At 51.1% G+C, this 20,501-nt stretch overlaps 5 protein-coding genes across 5 annotated transcripts; 2 read left to right on the top strand and 3 right to left on the bottom strand.

Annotated features, from left to right (window-relative positions):
* Positions 1–644: 644 nt before the first annotated feature.
* FPRO_12772 (fusarin C cluster-hydrolase) lies at positions 645–1,904 on the bottom strand (the record flags this gene model as incomplete). The annotated part of the gene is made up of 1 exon (XM_031223324.1): positions 645–1,904. The coding sequence occupies one exon, from the start codon at positions 1,902–1,904 to the stop codon at positions 645–647; it is 1,260 nt and encodes a 419-aa protein (XP_031088695.1).
* A 951-nt stretch (positions 1,905–2,855) lies between these two features.
* Positions 2,856–14,712, top strand: FPRO_12771 (fusarin C cluster-polyketide synthase/NRPS; the record flags this gene model as incomplete). The annotated part of the gene is made up of 3 exons (XM_031223323.1): positions 2,856–3,696; positions 3,750–10,303; positions 10,357–14,712. The coding sequence occupies 3 exons, from the start codon at positions 2,856–2,858 to the stop codon at positions 14,710–14,712; spliced, it is 11,751 nt and encodes a 3,916-aa protein (XP_031088694.1).
* A 229-nt stretch (positions 14,713–14,941) lies between these two features.
* Positions 14,942–16,317, bottom strand: FPRO_12770 (uncharacterized protein; the record flags this gene model as incomplete). Its single annotated transcript, XM_031223322.1, has 2 exons — positions 14,942–15,442; positions 15,490–16,317. The coding sequence occupies 2 exons, from the start codon at positions 16,315–16,317 to the stop codon at positions 14,942–14,944; spliced, it is 1,329 nt and encodes a 442-aa protein (XP_031088693.1).
* A 1,067-nt stretch (positions 16,318–17,384) lies between these two features.
* FPRO_12769 (uncharacterized protein) lies at positions 17,385–18,717 on the top strand (the record flags this gene model as incomplete). The annotated part of the gene is made up of 2 exons (XM_031223321.1): positions 17,385–17,472; positions 17,525–18,717. The coding sequence occupies 2 exons, from the start codon at positions 17,385–17,387 to the stop codon at positions 18,715–18,717; spliced, it is 1,281 nt and encodes a 426-aa protein (XP_031088692.1).
* A 197-nt stretch (positions 18,718–18,914) lies between these two features.
* Positions 18,915–20,202, bottom strand: FPRO_12768 (uncharacterized protein; the record flags this gene model as incomplete). Its single annotated transcript, XM_031223320.1, has 2 exons — positions 18,915–19,632; positions 19,685–20,202. 2 exons carry the CDS (start codon positions 20,200–20,202, stop codon positions 18,915–18,917), a joined length of 1,236 nt encoding a protein of 411 aa, XP_031088691.1.
* Positions 20,203–20,501: the final 299 nt, after the last annotated feature.

The following is a 20,501-nucleotide window of genomic DNA, read 5'->3' as shown; positions in this document are numbered from 1 at the left end:
TTGGCGAAGTCCGCTGCCGAAGGATTTTGATGGGCTGATATCGGCAATTACAGAAAGATATGGCCTCATCACATCAGAAAAAGAACGCAACCTTGATTCAGGAGTCATTTTGACGCGTTTACGGAGTACAGATGCCGATTCATCATCCACAATGCGTGCATATGCGTGCATTAGACGATCTCCCCGAATCCTGGACCCATCCTTGTTTTTCGCGTTTCTCGGCTAGTGCTTACTTGATGCATGCGCACAGACGACGGTGGGGCTTAGCTGGTACATGTAACTAATATTGGGCTGGATGCAAGAGTGTTGCAATATGTTAGTGGAGCTGATGAGCGGAAGCCCGCCATATCTCCCACTCCGTCAGTTGCCATTTGCTTTAGAGCTGCTGATTTCAGTAAGAAGTTTCGATGCTGACTTGCATTATCGGAACACCGATCCGACACTCCCCTCCGGTCGATTCCGGTTTTGGTGAGACAGTCTCGCTTCAGGTTGTTCATCACTCCATACTCGTTGATTTCCACTCCCTTGTCGGTATGCAATATACTGAATGTTAAAGCGTAAGTTACAAAGCCCTTAGGTACGTACACAGCGAAGAGTTTCTTGTTTGGACCAAACTTAGTTTACGAAAGATGGGCACACGTAAGCTACAATACATCCCGCTTGATGGCAAAAGTACTATCCAACCACGTAAACATCTTATGGTGAACAACCGCTAGAGCTCCGATCTTGGCTTGCAACCCTCCACCTTCAACCCCCTTACCAATCCACAAATGCTTGTCATTGGGTCCCAAAGCCGTCAGCCCCTCGAATATGATGTTGGCGTTGATATCAGGCGTGAAGTAGAACGAATCCGCAGCGCCAGTTATTAACGTGGGGCACTTGATCTTGTCCAGGTATCCGCCTTTGAGCGAGATCTTCTGCATGACGCGTAGCACATCTGCCGGCGTTTCGACCCCAAAAACCCATTTGCCGTGCCCAAACTCCCATGCAATCTGAAAGTTCACGGCAGTGAGGCCATCTACCACCCAGTTGAAGACCCCATCGCTTACCCAGCCGGAGAGCCAACCATTGATGAACCAGGGTGGCATGCGGCTACGGGTTATCTCGAATAGATCCAGAGGCCCGTCACAAGAGACGCACGCTTTGATTCGGGGATCGACTGCCGCACGTAGTGACAGGTAGCCGCCGAGGGAAGCCCCAAAGATGGCTAGCCGTTCAAGATCAAGATCATACTCTGGAGCTACGCCATCTGTGACAAAATCCAGGACTTGGCTGACGACGTACTCCCAGTCTGTACGGAGTTTCAGTTTCCCAACACGTAAGGGAAGGCCTTGACCAGGTCCATCAAAACTGAAGACGGCATATCCTCGGGGAAGAGCACCAGCAGCACCATAGAAGTAGAGCTCTTCCTGAGTAGAGTCAAAGCCTCCAGTCTGAAGCACGACAGGAATCTTGCCAGGCAGCCTGTGGTGCGGAGCAGGAAGATAGAGTCTGCCCGGCAGTTTGATATCCTTCTCGTAAGGAATCTCGAAGTTCTTGACAGTGGCATCTAGGAGAACCCAGCCTTTGTCGAAGGCGTTCACGCTGGCCTTTGAAGAAGCCAATATGCGCGGATCCTCGGGTTTGCAGTGCAGCAGAAACTCGCTGGCCCGCCAATAATTGGCAGCACGGATATAAGCCCAGCAAGCGCCCGTCTTATCACCGACAGCAGCAGCTTCTTCTGCTAGAGCTTGTGCCTTTTCTGCCTGGCCACGCCAGGCGCGATACCAACTCTCAGGATCACCATCTTTGATGCGTCCCGCGGTAGTCAAGCACTCGCCAACCTCTGCTCCCTGGAAGGGAACAGTGCCAAGGAGACGAAGGAATTCGAAGTTGAAGAAATCTGAGGCAAAGACTTTGTGCATGATGGGTAATTGGAACTTGACTCAGAGGAAAAGAGAGGCAAAACCTCTAGGGGCATCGACATGTATGCCTCAAGCATGGACGACATGGACGTTGATAAGGCTGTGTAGACGTACCTAGCTCACGCTAGCTTCCAGTAGCGCATGGGAGGCTAGTTTTCATGTAATTGCTAAACGAATTTCCTTTTTGACAGAGCAAAGTAAAAGCAAATGCCACCCCCTGCTTGACATGGCGTAACTTCGTAAGCCTCAAAGGAAGTTAGGCTAAGCCAAGCGGTTAGCGGCGCCATCCGGGAGATCCCGTGTCGTTCGGTTCGGACGTTTTTTCAAGCAACCCCATGTACCTCCACGTTTTACTTGACCAGTGACATGTCATGCCAGACTTCATGGGTGTGTGGTCAAATGAGGCCACGCACGGGTAAGCCCGGCGCGTTCCCAGAAAGCCTCTATACGCTATACGCCCCAGGTCAGATCTCATCTAAGACTCCAAGTAGATGGGATTCAAACCCTGAATCACAGTGGATATGAAGATGAGGTGACAGACACTTGCCTACATGATGAAAATGCCTCATGGTGGGATAGGAGTACGACCTCAATCGATGGTACTTGGAGGGTTGGAGCTGAGACCTCCGGCAGTTTGCGGCCGCAACTCGCTCCTATACACCCCTTAATCAGCCCAGGCACAGAGTTCATTCACCCGTTCTAATCCTTCAAAGGATGAGTTCATGGGGGCCATGTCTATGTCCATTTTAGGCAATTCCAAAAGGTGTTTTCCAAGATACGTAGCACAATGCACTGCTATGGATGTGCACGTTAGTGACATGGCACTGGCACTTATACCGACAAATCCAAAATCAATGGCTGTGATATCCTGAGCAGTATCGCACCAGCCACTTCCTTCTTCATCATTCACTACAAACAGATTCAACACAAATTCGGCCACTTATTTCAATCATGGCTGACAATCAATCCCTCCCCAAAGAGCCCATAGCCATCATTGGCACCTCTTGCCGTTTTCCTGGCGGCGCCAACACCCCCTCCAAGCTCTGGGACCTCATTTGTGAGAAGCGAGACGTTCAGTCCCGTATTCCCAATGACAGGTTTAATGTAGATGCCTTTTACAGCACCAATGGTGATAAGAATGGCTGCACCGATGTCAAGAACGCATATGTCTTGTCTGAGGATATTCGAGTGTTTGATGCCTCATTTTTCAAGATTAATCCCCGTGAGGCTGAGGCCATGGATCCCCAACAACGGCTCTTGCTTGAAGCTGTTTACGAGGCCACCGAGGCAGCTGGTCTGCCTATGGAAGACCTCAAGGGATCTGACACTGCTGTATACGTTGGATGCATGACGGGTGATTACCATGAAATGCTCATGCGTGATCCCCAAGATATGCCCAAGTATATGGCTACCGGTACTGCTCGCAGTATTCTCTCCAACCGAATCTCTTATCTGTTTGACTGGAGGGGGCCTTCTATGACCATCGATACGGCATGCTCCTCCAGTCTTGTTGCAGTCTACGATGCTGCTACAGCCCTGCGCAACGGTGTCTCCAAGATTGCCTGCGCTGGAGGTGCCAATCTTATCCTGGGTCCAGAAATGATGATTTCTGAGTCCAAGCTGCACATGCTGTCCCCAACTGGACGTAGTAGAATGTGGGATGCCTCTGCCAACGGATACGCGAGAGGCGAGGGCGTAGCAGCCATTATGATGAAAACCCTATCTCAAGCGTTGGCAGATGGAGACCATATTCAAGGCGTCATTAGGGAGATTGGGGTCAATTCTGACGGGCGTAAGTTGAGACATTGTCACAAATAAGATATTCACTTCTCTAACCACTTACAGGAACTAACGGCATCACATTACCAAGTCCAGAGGCACAGAAAGTCCTAATTCGGCAGACTTACAAGAAAGCCGGCCTTGATTTCTTTAAAGACCGTTGTCAATTCTTCGAGGCCCATGGGACAGGCACTCCTGCTGGTGATCCTCTTGAGGCCCGTGCTATTCATGAAGCCTTCTTCACTGATGGGGATATCGTCCCCGAGCCTATGTATGTAGGCTCAGTTAAGACAGCTATCGGCCATCTCGAAGGATGTGCTGGTCTTGCCGGTCTCATAAAGGCTCTCGAGGCTGTCAAAAGAGGAATTATTCCTCCCAACCAGCTCTTCGAGAATCTAAACCCTGCCCTCAAGCCTTACGTCTCCAACTTAAGGCTCCCCACTGAGTCTAAGCCATGGCCTAAGCTGGCTCCCGGATCTCCCAGACGTGCAAGTGTCAACTCCTTTGGTTTCGGTGGAACCAATGTCCACGCCATTATTGAGCAATTTGACAACGTTCACACGCAAACCAGTTCGTCTGAGGGCATTATCTCGACCCCGCTTGTACTCTCTGCCAACTCAGATCTATCATTACGCAAGCAAATTGCACACTTTGCAGAGGCAATTGAACATAATGACCAAGGGAAGATCGATAGGATCATCTTCACTCTGGCACAGAGACGATCTCAACTTCCCCTTCGGACCTACTTCTCTGGCTACGACCTGCAGAGTCTTCAGCAGAAGTTGAGAGACGCCACAGCTGAGAATGCTGTGCTGCCTTTCATCAGCCAGACTGTCCCACCAGGCCAGCCTCCTCGCATCTTAGGTGTTTTCACTGGCCAAGGCGCGCAATGGCCTACCATGGGACGAGAGATCCTCAAGGCCTCTCCCTTTGCTCGCGCCGTGATGGCGTCTTTGGAAGAGTCATTGGCGAGCTTAGTAGAGCCTCCTGCCTGGACGCTCACTGAGCAAATCATGGCCGACAAGGATTCCTCTCGTCTTAGCGAAGCAGCTATTTCACAACCACTCTGCACTGCAGTCCAGATAATGGTAGTTGAGTTGCTACGTAAGGCTGGTATAACATTCAATTGTGTTATCGGTCATTCTTCAGGAGAAATCACAGCTGCTTACACTGCTGGTTTCCTATCCGCGACTGATGCTATTCGAGTAGCATACCTTCGCGGTGTCTGTGCCAAGCTCGCTGGCGGAGAGAATGGAGAGGCGGGATCCATGATAGCAGTTGGTCTCTCATACGAGGAAGCCTCTGCCTTCTGTGAGGACAACTTCGCTGGCCGTGTCGATGTGGCTGCCAGTAATGCCCACGCTAGCACTACTCTCTCTGGTGACAAGGCTAGCATTGATGATGCCAAGGCCTTATTGGACGCGCAAGGTACATTTGCTCGTATCCTCAAGGTTGACACCGCCTATCACTCCCATCACATGAATCCCTGTGCTCAGCCATATCTTGACAAGCTCCAAACTGCTCGAGTGAAGTCTCTTCCTGGCGACGAGTCTGTGGAGTGGTACTCCAGTGTCTTGGGGGAACGAATCACCGCCTCTCTGCATGGCGAAGCACTCTGTGACGAGTATTGGGTCGAGAACATGGTGAACCCAGTTCTGTTCTCGGTGGCTTCGGAGCTCGTCGCGGAGGCTAGCCCAGCCTGTCATGTGGCTCTGGAGGTCGGCCCTCACCCAGCCCTCAAGGGTCCTTTCAACCAGACATACAAGCGCGCCACTGGATCTCCATTGCCGTATCAGGGTACAGTGGCCAGAAACGTTCACGACGTCGAGGCCCTGAGCGACTCACTTGGCTTCCTCTGGTCTCACCTGGGCAAGTCTGCTGTCGACTTTACTGCGTATTCCCAAGCCTTCTCCCCGTCAATCACAGCTATGGCAGATGGACTTCCGCCATATGCATGGGATCATACACAATCATTCTGGAGGGAATCCCGAAAGTCACTGAACTACCGGCAGCGCACTCAGCCTCCTCATCCCCTACTAGGCGCTCGTTCTGTTGAGGATACTGCTGACAGCATGCGATGGATCAACTATCTCCGACTCGATAATGTTCCTTGGCTGGAAGGCCACAAAGTTGAAGGGCAAGTTGTGTACCCAGCAGCTGGATATTTAGTTATGGCTATGGAGGCTGCACGAGCTATCGATGCGACCAAGGGGATCCAGCTCATTGAACTCTCTCATGTCTATATCCTGAGTGCCATCCAGTTGACTGAAGGCTCTCAAGCTCTGGAGACTGTGTTCACTCTTCAGGTTGAGAGAAATGAGCCGGCTTTCGCCACGGCCAGTTGGACGTTGTCTACGCCAATGAGTGGACGGAATGATAGCTGGAAGTGCAACGCAAAGGGGAAACTCCGAGTCGAGTTTGGTTCCTTGGATGGCGCTGCTAGTCTGCCCTCGCGGAACAAGCCAATTGCTTCACTTACATCTGTTGACATAGAGAGATTTTACAGCTCTTTGGCTAATATTGGACTTGAGTACACTGGCGAGTTCAAGCACCTTGAGAGCATTGATCGTCAGTTGGGTCTGGCAACCGCCCACGCGCGTCAAGTTGTCCCTGACTTTCCGGCAATGATTCACCCTGCTCTTTTGGATGCCGCCTTCCAGTCAATCTTTGCTGCTTACTGTTGGCCCGATGATGGAAGCCTCCAAGCTCCTTTTGTCCCTACCTTCTTCCGAAGCCTTCGTATTGCCAACACCAGCCACCTGCGCCATGGTGAGGATTTGGTGGTCGACTCTTTCTTGACCAGCACCAACGAGCGTGAGCTCACTGCCGATATGGACGTTTTCCAATCGTCCCAAGGCCAGCCTGTCTTACAGCTCCAGGGATTGACGTGCACGTCTCTCCTTCGGCCTGGGCCTAGCAACGCTAAGGAGCTCTACACAAAGACTGAGTGGGAGGTTGACATTGCGAGTGGCATTGCGCAGTCAGATACCGAGGACCAAGATACTGCATCTGATCTTGAACTTGTTGATATTTGTGAGCGTCTTTCGTACTTTTATCTTCGGGAACTCAACAATGCTGTTGATCGTGAAGAAGTTTCGGGCTTCGACTGGCATTATCAGCGCATCTTTGAGTGGGTCGACCATCTCTTCCCCTTGATCCAGTCTGGTCAACACGCCACTATCAAATCTGAGTGGTCCAAAGACTCGAGGGACTGGCTCATGCAGCAGTCTGCCAGGTTTCCTGGGCGCATCGACCTGCAGCTTATCCAAGCCGTGGGAGAGAACCTCCCCTCAGTCGTACGCAAGCAAACTACTATGCTAGAGCACATGGTCAAGGATGACATGCTGAATCGCATTTACAAGTTCGGCCTAGGTTTCGAGAGAGCCAACGTCTACCTCGGGCGAATCTCCAAACAGATCGCCCATCGATATCCCCGTATGAACATTCTTGAGATCGGTGCCGGAACTGGCGGTGCAACCAAGGGAATCATGGAGTCCCTTGGAACAACCTTCGAGACCTACACTTTCACCGATATCTCGACTGGCTTCTTTGAGGCTGCTGCAGAGGCTTTTGATCACTGGGCTGACAAGATGATCTTCAAGCCCCTCAACATCGAGAGTGACCCAACTGAGCAAGGGTTCCCTGAGGGTCACTATGACTTCATCATCGCTTCCAATGTACTTCATGCCACCAAGTCTCTTGCTGTCACCATGCAAAACACCCGCAAGCTACTCAAACCCGGTGGCCAGCTACTGCTCCTTGAAGTTACCAGCGACATCGTACGTGTAAAACTCATGATGTCCGGTCTTTCAGGCTGGTGGCTCGGAGGTGATGATGGACGCCGCTACGGGCCTACGATCCCAGTATCTCAGTGGGATACACTATTGAAGCAGACTGGATTCTCTGGGGTTGACAAGACGGTGAATGACTTTGTCGATGCCGATAAGTACATGACCTCGGTCATGCTGTCACAAGCTGTTGACGACAGGATTGAGCTTTTGAGACAGCCACGACTTGCATCCAGTGGCTGGCCCTCATTTCAATCCATAGTCGTCGTTGGTGGGCATTGTCGAGATATTGGCAAGGATTCCATGGAGATCCTACATCACATGAGCCATGGTGTGTCTCAGCCTGTCATTCATCATGTAAGTAGCTTTGAGGAGTTGGCTTCGTCCAACATCCAAGCCCGGTCAGCCTTGGTTCTGGAAGATCTTGATGAACCAATCCTCAAGGACTTGACGGATGACAAACTTCGCGGTGTACAGAGGCTCATCAACGAATCTCGACAAGTCCTCTGGGTATCCAGAGGCTGCCAAAGGGACGAGCCCTATGCAAACATGTCCATAGGAATGTGTCGCAGCTTGGCTTCTGAGTACCCTCACATCCATCTGCAGCATGTTGATATCGAGGGCCACGTCAGTCCAATGACCGCATCTCTTCTGGTTGAGGCATTCCTCCAGCTTGTGTACCGAGCATCACTCAAATCTGACGATTTAGTTTGGTCAATTGAAGCTGAGTTGGTTCTGAGAGGGGACAAGTGGTTCATTCCTCGGGTCAAGTCCGACGAGGTGCTCAATAACCAGCTCAATGCCAGTAAGATGACAATACAATCTCAGAAGACTCTTCACAGGGACACCATCGAGATCCAGCAAAGATCTAATCAATTTGTTATCGTTGACCCAGTTCCTTGTCTTCCGGTGTCCGTCTCCTCGCCTCCTGTCGCCATCACGGTCACCCATTCTCTACTATTTCCCTTCCAAGTCGGCACCAAATCCTCGGGCTATCTATGCTATGGTTACCCAGACTCTCAGCCTCAGACCAGAGTTCTCGCCATATCTGAAGTAAACAGGTCCAAGATCTCAGTGCCTCCATTCTTTGTCTGGGATCTGTCGTCTAGCGAGATTAATGCTGCTGACTTACTGCGTAAAACAGTCCTTGCAATCACCGCTGATAGACTCTTGAGCGGCTTTGAAGCCGGAGACACTGTTCTTATCCACGAGTCAGATGAGTTGTTGGGTGCAGCTCTTCAGTGGAAAGCGGCAGAACTTGATCTCAAGGTCATCTTGACTACGTCGGAGAGCAGCAGGGAAAGGTCTACTGACGCACTGTTCATCCATGCTTTTGCGCCAGAGCGCCTTGTCAATCACATCATGCCTCAATATACGAAGGCAGTTATCGACCTTTCGGGCAAGGACTACAGCCTTGTCGATTCCCCTCTACGTCGATGTCTTCCGGCCCATTGCAAGTTCCACCAGCTGCAAGACATCCTCGGTAATGCCTCTCAGGGTGTGACGGATCCTATCATCCACGGTGTTCGGGACGCCAGTCGGTCGACTCTTCAGCTTTGTAGAGATGGACCTGCTGTCAAGCTGTCTGATCTTCCCAACATGCGAGCATCGATGAAGGATTATGCCACTGTAGTCGAATTCTCTGCCGACACAACAATCCCCGCGGTTGTGCAGCCTCTTGAGGGCAGTCGGCTCTTCCGCTCCGACAAGACGTATCTTCTTATTGGCTGCACTGGAGGTCTCGGCAAAGCGCTCTGTAGATGGATGGTCTCCTGCGGCGTTCGTCATCTTGCCTTGACCACTCGCAACGTGGTGGCGATTGATCAAGTATGGCTTGAAGAGCTTCGCATTCAGGGCGCTCAAGTCAATCTTTACCAGGCTGATGTCAGTGACAAGGCGGCTTTATTGCAAGCCTATGACCAGATCGTCAAGGAGATGCCGCCAATCTGTGGTACTGCCAATGCTGCCTTACTCTTGTCTGATCGAACATTCACTGAGCTCAAGGTCAACGACTTCACCAAAGTCTTTGAACCCAAGGTCAAAGGTACTCAGAACCTCCATGAACTTCTGCTTGACCAGAAACTTGACTTCTTTATCATGTTCTCTTCTTTAGCCAGTGTCGTTGGTAACCGTGGTCAAGCCAACTATGCTGCCTCTAACCTTTTCATGAGCGCCATTGCTGAGCAGCGACGTGCAAAGGGCCTTGCTGCTTCGGTCATGCACATTGGCATGGTTCTCGGCGTTGGTTACGTCTCTTCTACGGGCGCTTACGAGGCTACGTTGCGTAGCTCCAACTACATGGCCATCTCTGAGACTGATCTTCTCAACATGTTTTCTCAGGCCATTCTCGTCGGCCAGCCCAACTCAACTCATGCTCCCGAGCTCATCACTGGTCTCAACCGTTTCAGTTTGGAGCCTGAGGCCCAGAAGTACTTCTGGCGAGACAACATGCGTTTTTGCCATCATACGCTGGAAGAGGAACACCAAGAGCGTGCATCGGCCACTAAAGTCTCCATCTCTCAGCGTCTATCGGAAGCTAAGGGAACTGCCGAGATCCTCGCCGTTGTGGAAGATGAATTTTGCACCAAGCTTGAGCGCTTACTCCAAGCCGAGGCCGGTTCTGTCAAAACGTCACAGTCGCTGCTCGGCCTCGGCGTAGACTCTCTTGTTGCTGCGGAGATCAGATCGTGGTTTCTCAAGGAACTTGAAGTCGATACTCCTGTGTTAGAGATCCTTAACACTGCATCAATCACTGAGCTTTGCTCTACTGTCGTCTCTCACTTACCAACTATTTCCGGAGAGGTCGAGCCCAAGACTGAAGTCACCAAACAGGTATAATTGATGCCATACCCTGTTCCTATTTTTCCTGAATCTAACTTTTCCAGGCCATCAAGACTCTCAATGTTGTGGAGACGTCAACGGCGGTTTCTTCAGCTCTGCCCACTGAGAACGAGCCTTTCACCATTCGCAACAGCCCAAACTCAACCCAGGTTACCAGCGAAGCTGGTGTTGACGAGGATACATCTATTCATTCAAAGTTCGATCGCGCTGGCCCTTTGTCCTTCGCTCAAGAACGCTTGTGGTTCCTTCAACAGTTCCTCCGAGACCATAGCACATACAACGTCACCATGCACTATCACATCAGTGGTCCTCTCCGACTGCATGACCTGGAAAGGGCCTTCCAACAGGTGATCCATCGTCATGAGTCCCTCCGTACATCGTTCTTCATCGATCCCGACACTGATCTGCCGACACAAGCAGTGCTCAAGGATTCTAGCTTTAAGCTAGAGCAGAAGCACAACTCAACTGCCAAGATCGAGTACAAGGCCATGCAAGAGATGTCATATGACCTGGAGAATGGCAAAGTCACCAAAGCCGTTATTTTACCAGACTCTGACGGCGAGTTCGACCTTATCTTCGGCTTTCATCACATCGCACTCGATGGCTACAGCGCTCAGATCATGGTTCGTGACCTAGCCATAGCCTACGCTGGTCAGACCCTTCCAAGCAAGCAGCAAGACTACCTTGACTTCGCTATTGCTCAGAAGGCAGCTAAAGTCCCAGATACTACTCTCGCTTACTGGAGGTCCGAATTCAGGGAGCTTCCACCGACCCTATCTGTCTTCGATTTTGCCGAGACGAAGACACGCACTCCCCTTACGGACTACACGACGCGAGCACTTGAGAGAACTATATCTATTGATCAGGGCAGAAGCATCAAGGCTGTTGCTAAGTCCCTTGACGTCACACCGTTCCACATTCATCTTGCTGCCCTCCAGGTTGTCATCTCTGATCTCGCTTCGGCCAAGGATCTGTGCATTGGTATCACTGATGCCAACAAGAACGATGCTACGCATATCGATACTGTTGGGTTCTTTGTCAATCTTTTACCTCTGCGACTGAAAATATCGCCCTCACAGACTCTGGCGGAGGTGGTCGCCAACGCCAAGTCCAAGGCCAATAGCGCTCTTTCGCACTCCGACATCCCCTTCGACGTACTTCTTGATGAGGTCAAGCTTCCTCGCTCCACAACCCACAGCCCTCTCTTCCAGGTCATCCTGAACTACAAGATGGGCTCTACCCAGAAGGTCCCATTGGCGGATTGTCAAGCCCAGCTTGTGGCATTCAAGGATGCGAGCAACCCTTACGACCTGACCGTTGACATTGACACCTACCATGATGGATCCGCTTCTATCAGCGTCAAGACACAAGAGTATCTCTATTCTGAAAGCGAGTTGAGCTTTATTCTTGACAGTTACCTACAGACCCTAGCTCTCTTTGCCTCAGAACCTTCTCGGACCATAGATCAGATCTGCAGGCCTACAGCCGAGCAGATTGACAAGGCATTGACCCTTGGCAGAGGTGAAAGGATCCCATCTCCTCGACTCGAGACGCTGTGCCACTACTTTGAGGAATGCGTTGTCAAACAGCCTGACGATACTGCCCTCGTCACAGATAAGGGGCAAGCTCTCACATGGTGTCAACTGAAGGCTTTGGTCAACCAGATTGCTATGACCCTCGTTGAAGCAGGGGCTAAGCAGGATTCACGGGTGGGTGTATACTGCGAGCCCAGCATGTACATCCTCCCCATTCTGATGGCCATTGCTGAAGTCGGCGGTGTATACGTACCTCTCGATGCCCAGAACCCAATCAAGCGTCTCCAACTGATGGTTGACGATTGTCAACCCGATGTGATTGTCATTGATGACTCAACTACAACAACAGCGCGTGGACTAGAGACGAGTGCCATAGTGATCAACGTGAACACTATCAAGACTGACCCTTCCAACACCTTTCATCTGGACAACCGAGCGAGAGGGAATGGGATGGGCTACATCTTCTACACAAGCGGTACAACGGGTGTTCCAAAAGCCGTAGCTTTGACTCATACCAGTCTTGTACACCACTTTGACGGTTTCATCCACTACAACAACCTGAGCAAGTGTCGCATGCTTCAACAGGCACCTCTTGGCTTTGATATGTCGCTTACGCAGATGACTCTCGCCATCATGCTCGGAGGAACTCTGATCGTTGCATCCAGTGAGACTCGCAAGGACCCTATGCAACTTGCGCAGTTAATGCTGGCTGAGAAAGTCACTCACACTTTCATGACGCCTACACTTGCATTATCGGTCATTCACCATGGCTGTGAATACTTGAGACAATGCGTCAACTGGGAACATGCGTCTCTCGCTGGGGAAGCAATGACAACCCGTGTTACTCGTGAGTTCAAGAGACTCGGCTTGAGAAACCTTGAGCTTCTCAATGGTTACGGCCCCACCGAGATTACTATTATCGCGACCTGTGGTTCAAATGAGCTCGGTGATACTCTGCACGATACTCACTATCCAAGCATCGGGCGTACTTTGCCCAATTATTCCTGCTACATCTTGGATGAGAACATGCAGCCTGTTCGTTCTGGACTCGCTGGCGAACTGGTGATCGGAGGTGCTGGTGTTGCCATTGGATACCTCAACAGACAGGATCTTACAGAAGTAAAGTTCCTTCGTGATCCTTTCTCACCAGCCGAAGATATTGCTCGCGGATGGACTCGAATGTACCGTACAGGCGACAAGGCCAGGTTTTTGTCGGACGGGCGTCTTTGCTTCCTTGGACGTATCGCTGGTGACTCACAGATCAAGCTTCGAGGTTTCAGAATTGAGCTCGAAGATATTGCCAGCACTATCGTCAGGGCCTCTGATGGAAAAATCCCTGAAGCGGCTGTTTCACTTCGTGGTGAAGGAGACAGTGCATATCTTGTTGCCTTCGTCATCCTTTCCCAGTTCAACAGTCCATCAGATGAGAACGGCTATCTAAAGCAGCTTCTGGAGGAGCTATCCCTTCCTCGATACATGAAACCCGCCAGAATAATCTCCATTGACCAGCTTCCCATGAACGCTTCTGGCAAGTTGGATCAATATGCTCTCGACGCTCTCCCTGTTCCTCATGAAGAGGACATAGTTGATAAGCCCCTCACTGAGACTCAAGAGAGGCTCAAGCTAGGTTGGCTCAAGGCCCTGCCGTTTGTTGATGCGGCTATTGGCCCAGAAACAGACTTCTTCTCTGCAGGGGGCAACTCCCTGCGAATCGTCAGTTTGAGGGAGTACATCACACGCGAATTCGGAGTTACCGTCTCTGTCTTTGATCTCTTCCAGGCGAGCACTCTTGGAGAGATGGCTGCGAAGATCGATGGCTCTACGACTCAAGGACCTACTACAATGCCAATTGATTGGAAGGAAGAGATTCGTATTGACGATGACTTGAGCGTTGTTGGAGCCCAAGAGCCACTCCCTTCCGAGACGACAAATGGTCTTCAGGTCGCCCTCACTGGTGCAACTGGATTCTTGGGTGTTTCGATCCTCAAGACTCTGCTCAAGGATAAGGGTGTATCCAAGGTCCACTGCCTTGCTGTTCGGTCCTCCTTCAACACGAGTGATCCAGTGTTCTCATCTTCGCGAGTCGCATGCTACCCGGGAGATCTATCCTTGCCACGACTCGGTCTATCTCAAGAGCAGTTTGATCAACTTGCCAAGACAGTGGAACGAATCATTCATAACGGCGCTGATGTTTCTTTCCTTAAGACATATCAGTCCTTGAAGCGATCAAATGTATCGTCGTCTAGGGAGCTAGCACGAATGGCGATTACGCGAAGGATTCCAGTGCACTTCGTCTCAACTGGTGGTGTTGTGCAACTTACTGGCCAAGACGGTCTTGATGAGGTTTCCGTTGCAGACTCTCTGCCTCCTACTGATGGCTCACTTGGCTACGTTGCTTCGAAATGGGCTTCGGAAGTTATACTAGAGAAGTATGCCGCCCAATACAACCTTCCGGTCTGGATCCATCGTCCATCCAATATCACGGGCCCAAATGCTCCGAAGGCGGATCTTATGCAGAACATCTTCCATTACTCTGTCAAGACAGCGTCGCTTCCTGACTTGGCTTCGTGGAGTGGTTGCTTTGACTTTGTTCCCGTGGACGTTGTGGCTGCCGGCATTGCTGGTTCCATCTACGAGGCTCAGGATACAATAGCGTACAGGCATTACTGCGGTAGGGAGAAGATCTCTGTGGAGGATCTGCCGTCGTACCTTGAAGCGAAACACGGCAAGATTGAGACGATTAGTGTTGAAGAGTGGTTAGAGCGTTCGAAGGCTGCAGGGTTAAATGAGGTTACTGCGGCCTTAGTTGAGAAGACGTTGAGCGGAGGGGGAATTGTTCCTTGGCTTCGAAAAGAAGCGAACTAGAAGGACGTCTTCGGAGTCACGAACAAATTACATTGTAGGAGTTTAGAGTTACATTAATGTCAATAAGTGATGTTAGAAACGCAGTTACGCCTCTGTCTAGAATCAATAGGAGGTGGATTTCGTTCTTAAGTCTAAGTCTAAGGCTGCAGATGCAGGTAATCACGGTCGTCGTCCTGTTTGATCAAGAAAGACAGGTTTAATCAGCGATGGGAGTAAACTCCTGGCCTCTCTAGTCCGCCTGACGTGCTTCAGCTCTTTTCGCAGCGTACAGCAACCCCATCCCCAGAATCATACTCGACCCTCCCCAAATCTGGGCCGCTAAATAACTCCCGCCCGTAGCTTGCATCAATTTCCCAGCCAAAGGCGACCCTGTCAGCGCCGCAAAACTAATAATCGAGAAGATCATTCCGATTCTCGTTCCGGCTTTACTCAAATCCGGTGTCAAGCTCGCACAGCATGAAGGGAAGAGACTCTGTATCGCAGCGCCGAAGTAGCCAAATATGCTGACCCAGATGAACATTCCCGTGAGGGAGGATACTTGTGACCAGAGATAGAGACATAGTGAGGCAGAGAAGATTGTGGGTATGAAGACAGGGATCGCGCCGAAGAGACGGTCGGCGAGAAAGGCGGATATCATGCGACCTGGGATGCCGACTGCGTTGATGACAATGAGGATTAGGAATGAGTCTGATGCTGAGCCAGAGAGTTTGTCGGTTGTGTATTGGCGAGCCTGAAACCATCAGCAATTGTCACAAGATCAATTGAGAGAAGACTTACATAATTGTAGGAGATCCAGGTCGGCCACAAGGTAAAGAACATCGCTGCCGCAAAGAGGACATATGCTGGCTCCCTGAACGCAGCCCATTCAACAAGTGGCCCAGCCTTTCTCGCCTTGAGTCTTGTTTTCGCAATGATCATTATAATCATCGACGACACAGCAACTACCAATCCCATGACTCTCACCGTCCAGCGAAACCCGATCTTGGGAAGAAGTTGCTGCGCAATCAGCGGGAACACAATTCCTCCTGTACCAGCGCCGCATGCACCAGCGGATATAGCAATAGTCTTCTTGGTAGTGAAATACGTTGACATATTTGCTATCGTCGGTGCGAAAATGATGCCATTACCAAGACCTTGGCAGATTCCCTGGGCGAGAAGGACTTGCCAGTACGATGATGCAATACTCGTCATGAAGATGGCTAGTATTTGGAGGAAGAGACCGACTGCGAGGGCAGTACGGTAATATCCTGCGTCGAAAGCTCGGCCGGAGAATGTGCCGATGAAGAAAATGAGACAGACTTCTAAGCTGCCGATCCAAGAGATTGTCGAGGGCGGGAGAGAGAATTCGGATTCATAGTAGGGTTGGAAGATGCCGAAGCTGATGAGGTAGCCCCATGAGTTGAAAGCGACGAGATGGCCTGTCACGACTTGCAGCCAGGCTTGTAAGCCGCCATCTGGAGGTTGACCTGGGTCATCTGTTGTGCAATCCTGGTTCTCTTCATCGCCTTGGCTTGGTGTTGAAGCAGTGTCGTCTTGAGGCTTTTCGTCACTGAGAGGCTCATCGCGGAGCGTGGGACAGACACTATCTGAGGTGTCGACAGCCATTTTGACTTAGAGTAACTAAATTGGCCATGGCGAGGAGTGGTGAAGGATGTGATGGAGCTTTTGTATTAGTGATGCTGGGGTCGGGGTTGAGGCGGAAATGTTTGCGGCCCGCGGGGTTCATCCTCCGATGGAGCAGATCTTCCCGGCATATGGATACTCGGCCGGACGGTTGTAGGGAAGATGATTGGAGGGGGATGGACAAATTACTGCGAATTATGGTTTTGTAAGACGTGATATGGATGATTGTTTATAAATCAGTATTTTGCTTTGGCCTGTAAATAAAACGGCGTGTGTTCATAAATGCTGTTGCTGCTTCGACTAGGCAGGTATCGTGAAGCAAATTCCATGATCAACCTATTTCCATTGGACCGAGGTTCAGCAAAGACTTCTCGTAAAGGCGTACACCATTATCATTCTTAGAGCATGCGATATTCATCATTGGCATAGATCAGATTCAATTGAGCCACAAGAGCATAGAAAATAGTCGATCTCGTGCAGTTCAATGACGGCACTGCATCTACTGGTGTCTCAGTATTTATGTCAGCTCCAACGTTACCACTCAATTCTGTAACAAACCCCAACCACCTCAGCCCTAATAGTTACACATGCGACTCATTCAGGCGAGATCGGCGTAACTTGCCGCGGTTTGGCTTAATAATGACACATATCTCAGTCTCTGATGGTGGATTTTGGTGGTTATGTCGGTAATATCGGCAACGTAGGAAATGCCGGGAGCTAAGGAAATAACGGGAACAGGGGCCGTCTTGACAGAATATATTCCCCATAACTTTAAAGGAATTATACTTACAGTAAATACATAATCTAAGAATTATAAAGATATCAAGTTAATAGATAGTAAGTGTTGTGGATTAATAATGTACTACTGAACTGTTTATAAGTCTAGTATTAATACCCAAAAAGGGAAAAACTAACTAGTCCATGTTAAAGCAGTAGCATCATGAGGTGTTGTTGCGGTCATATGCCGGCTAGGTACCGGCATCCAATGAATGCCTCTAAAATTTCACCACCATGAAATCCTAAAACCAACATCACCACCCCTCCTCAGCATGTCCGCAACGCCATGGATATGCCGAACCTGCACAAGAGTATTAACACGTGCTCACATGCGCCAATTCGTGCGCTTCGCAACCAATGGTTTGACCTCCCTCTCAATCTGAATCTCCCCCCGCTAACCTAACCATCACAGATGCCTCACCACTGCTCGCACCCGCCCTCCTCCAGCGCGCCCAGTCCCTCACAACCGAACATGACGACCTCCAAAAGACCCTCAATAACTCCTTCGATTCTTCCATAGCGAAACGTGTCGGCGAATTGTCCCGTGTGGCTGAAGCGCTGAAAGCATGGCAGACCTCTCAAGCTTCCGTTGCCGAATTGACCTCCATGCTCGACGACCCCGACCAAGACGCCGATCTCGCTGCCATCGCCCGCGATGAGCTCTCTTCCGAAACAGGGAAGCTTGAATCCCTCGCCCGCAGACTCTCAGCAAGCTTGACACCCCGTCATCCCTTCGCAGATTTCCCCTGCATGCTGGAATTTCGCCCTGGGCCAGGCGGTCTTGAAGGACGCTACTTTATGGATACACTATTCAAGATGTACAAAGCGCTGTGCATGCGCCGCGGTTATCGCCACACGGTAGTAAAGTACGAATTCGCCGATACCGCAGGAGACTCCTCCTCATCCGCCGGCGAAAACCCCCTCCAAGAAGCCATTCTCGAAGTCCACGACCAAGGCGCCTTCGACATCTTCCGCAGTGAAGCAGGCATGCACCGCGTCCAACGCATTCCCAGCACCGAGACCAAAGGCCGCGTGCACACCAGCGCCGTGGCAGTCTGGGTGCTCCCCTCGTTCCCCGAGAACGGCGCTGCAAACATCGACTTTGACGATCCAGAGAGTGATTTCTACGTCAATCCACAAGAGGTCAAGATTGAGACGATGCGAGCTAGAGGTGCGGGAGGACAACACGTTAATAAGACCGAGTCTGCTATTAGGATGACGCATTTGCCTACCGGTACTACTGTGTCGATGCAGGATCATCGGTCCCAGCAGCGTAATCGTGAAGAGGCGTGGAAATTGCTGCGTTCGCGAATTGCTGATCAGCGACGAGAAGCTCGTGAAGAAGAAGCGTCAAATCTGAGAAATAGCGTTCTGTCAAAAACACAGATCACACGAGGTGATAAGATCCGAACATACAACTACAACCAGGACCGATGTACCGACCATCGGGCAGGCGTTGACGTGCACGACCTACCGAATGTGCTCGAGGGCGGTGAAAAGCTAGATCGAATCATGGACGGCGCAAAAGATTGGCTTGTGAACAAGGACATTGAACTCCTCATGGCCGAGGAAGAAGCCAAAGAGAAGCACAATGGCAAGAAATAGATGTACAACACTGTAGCATAGACATTGTATTATCATGTACAGAACCCGCTGTAGGGAACCCAAAACTGCTGAATAGATGACGATATCCGAGCTTCATATCTTCGTGCCATTATACGTATCAAGAACCGAACCAAACTCCAGCATGCATCCTACGAGGATACTGCGGTCCCAGCTAACTCCATGCATCAAAGTCCATTTCACATTAATCCCCCAAGGACAATCTTTCCGATACTAGCCACCTCCGTCTTGACATGACTTCGACTTTGTTCTTCAAAGTCCCGTACTATGCCTTGCACGATGATCTTGCGCACTCGTGAATCCGCTTTTGTGAAGAGTTCAGCGACAGGTGCAGAACACTCTCTAGGTGACGGTACCAACGCCAGAAATCTCGTGTAGCAATCAATCAACACATCGCACAGCGTCGCAAACGTCTCGAAGTAATCAGGGTCAAACGGCAGCGATGGCGTGAGGAGAAAGGTATACTCCTCTCCAGGAAGAAGATCTGTTTCAGAAGCTGCAAAGTTCATCACTGATAGTGCAGGACCACCGGCTGCGGGGAGAGAAGCCATTTCGTCGACCATGGGGTGCATGTCAGCTGCTGATGTCGAGCGACGAGATTTACCGCCTGGACGACGGAACATGCTTGGCAGACGGGCGCGGGTGAGCGATGTAGCTGTTGATGACTCGCCGTGGAGTTGTTGGAAGGAGTCGAATTCGGAGAGGAGGGAGTTTAGACTTCGGAGGAATTCGATCGAGGTGGAGGAGTACAGGTCGACGATTGTCGGGAGGGAGAGGCCGAGGAGGAGATGGTTCGTTGCTTTGCGACCAAGCTTTCGAGCGTCCAGCGAGGGCATGCGGCTGAGGTCCGTCTTTTCGAAGAGATATGTCTTGAACCAATAAATCCGTCCCTCATGTCTATACCACCGTTAGCTCTCACCCAAACCGCTCTGCTCAAGGTCCAACATACGCTTTCCGCAGATACTCCAACGTCGCGATGCGCTTATTCGCAAGCTCCGTAACATGGTGATGCATGATCCCCGCCTCATTCTGCTGCCACATTCCCGACGTCCCAACCGCCCCATTCGGCATTATCCCAATCGGCGTATTCGGCACGATGCCCCCATGAAGGGTCGTCGACCCCGTCGCACTCCGAGTCAACATCTGCACTTCCACCGGCGCCGCACTTTCCACACCGTCTGGTCTCGGCGCTACCTTTGCAGCAGCAGAGAGAGCGTAATCCGGCAGCGCAGGAGGCGCCGCGGCATCCGTGACGAAAGCGTTAGGCCCGTTGCCAAACGAACTCCCGCGTCTACTCGACAGCGACGCCTTTCGCGAGAACGAGGCTTTGCGGTCTTTGGGGAGGATGCTTGTGTTCAAGGGATCAACGGCGTGGCCGTCGCGCGTGGTAGGACGAGAAGCAGCGTTGGAGAAGATGGATGTCGAGAAAATGGGCGTGCCCGTGTTATTTGGTGTTTTGGGAGGCATGTTCTGTGAGGATCTGGCCCTGGGGGGCGTACGGTAAGGTTGCGTTTGTGGTTGTTCTCTAGCCGTGCGTTAAAGGAGGGCGAGGGGTGTGATGATCGGCAGTCGAAGGAGCCAACAGATGGCGTTTTCGCCCAGAGCCGCACGCGGATTGCAGCGTCGCAGTGAATTCACGGCGGGGGGCGTTTGAGGGTGTTTCGATTCGCTGGACCATACGCCTGCAGGCGCTCAGCGCCGCTTTTTTCGCTTCGTTTGATCGATTATCTCTTCGTGAATCTCAATATCGGATCGCCGTGCTCATC

Source organism: Fusarium proliferatum (assembly GCF_900067095.1).
Source record: "Fusarium proliferatum ET1 genome assembly, contig: FPRO_scaffold013, whole genome shotgun sequence".
Lineage (NCBI taxonomy): Eukaryota > Fungi > Ascomycota > Sordariomycetes > Hypocreales > Nectriaceae > Fusarium > Fusarium proliferatum.
Note: the sequence above shows the minus strand (reverse complement) of the source record. Positions and strands in the feature narration are given on the sequence as shown.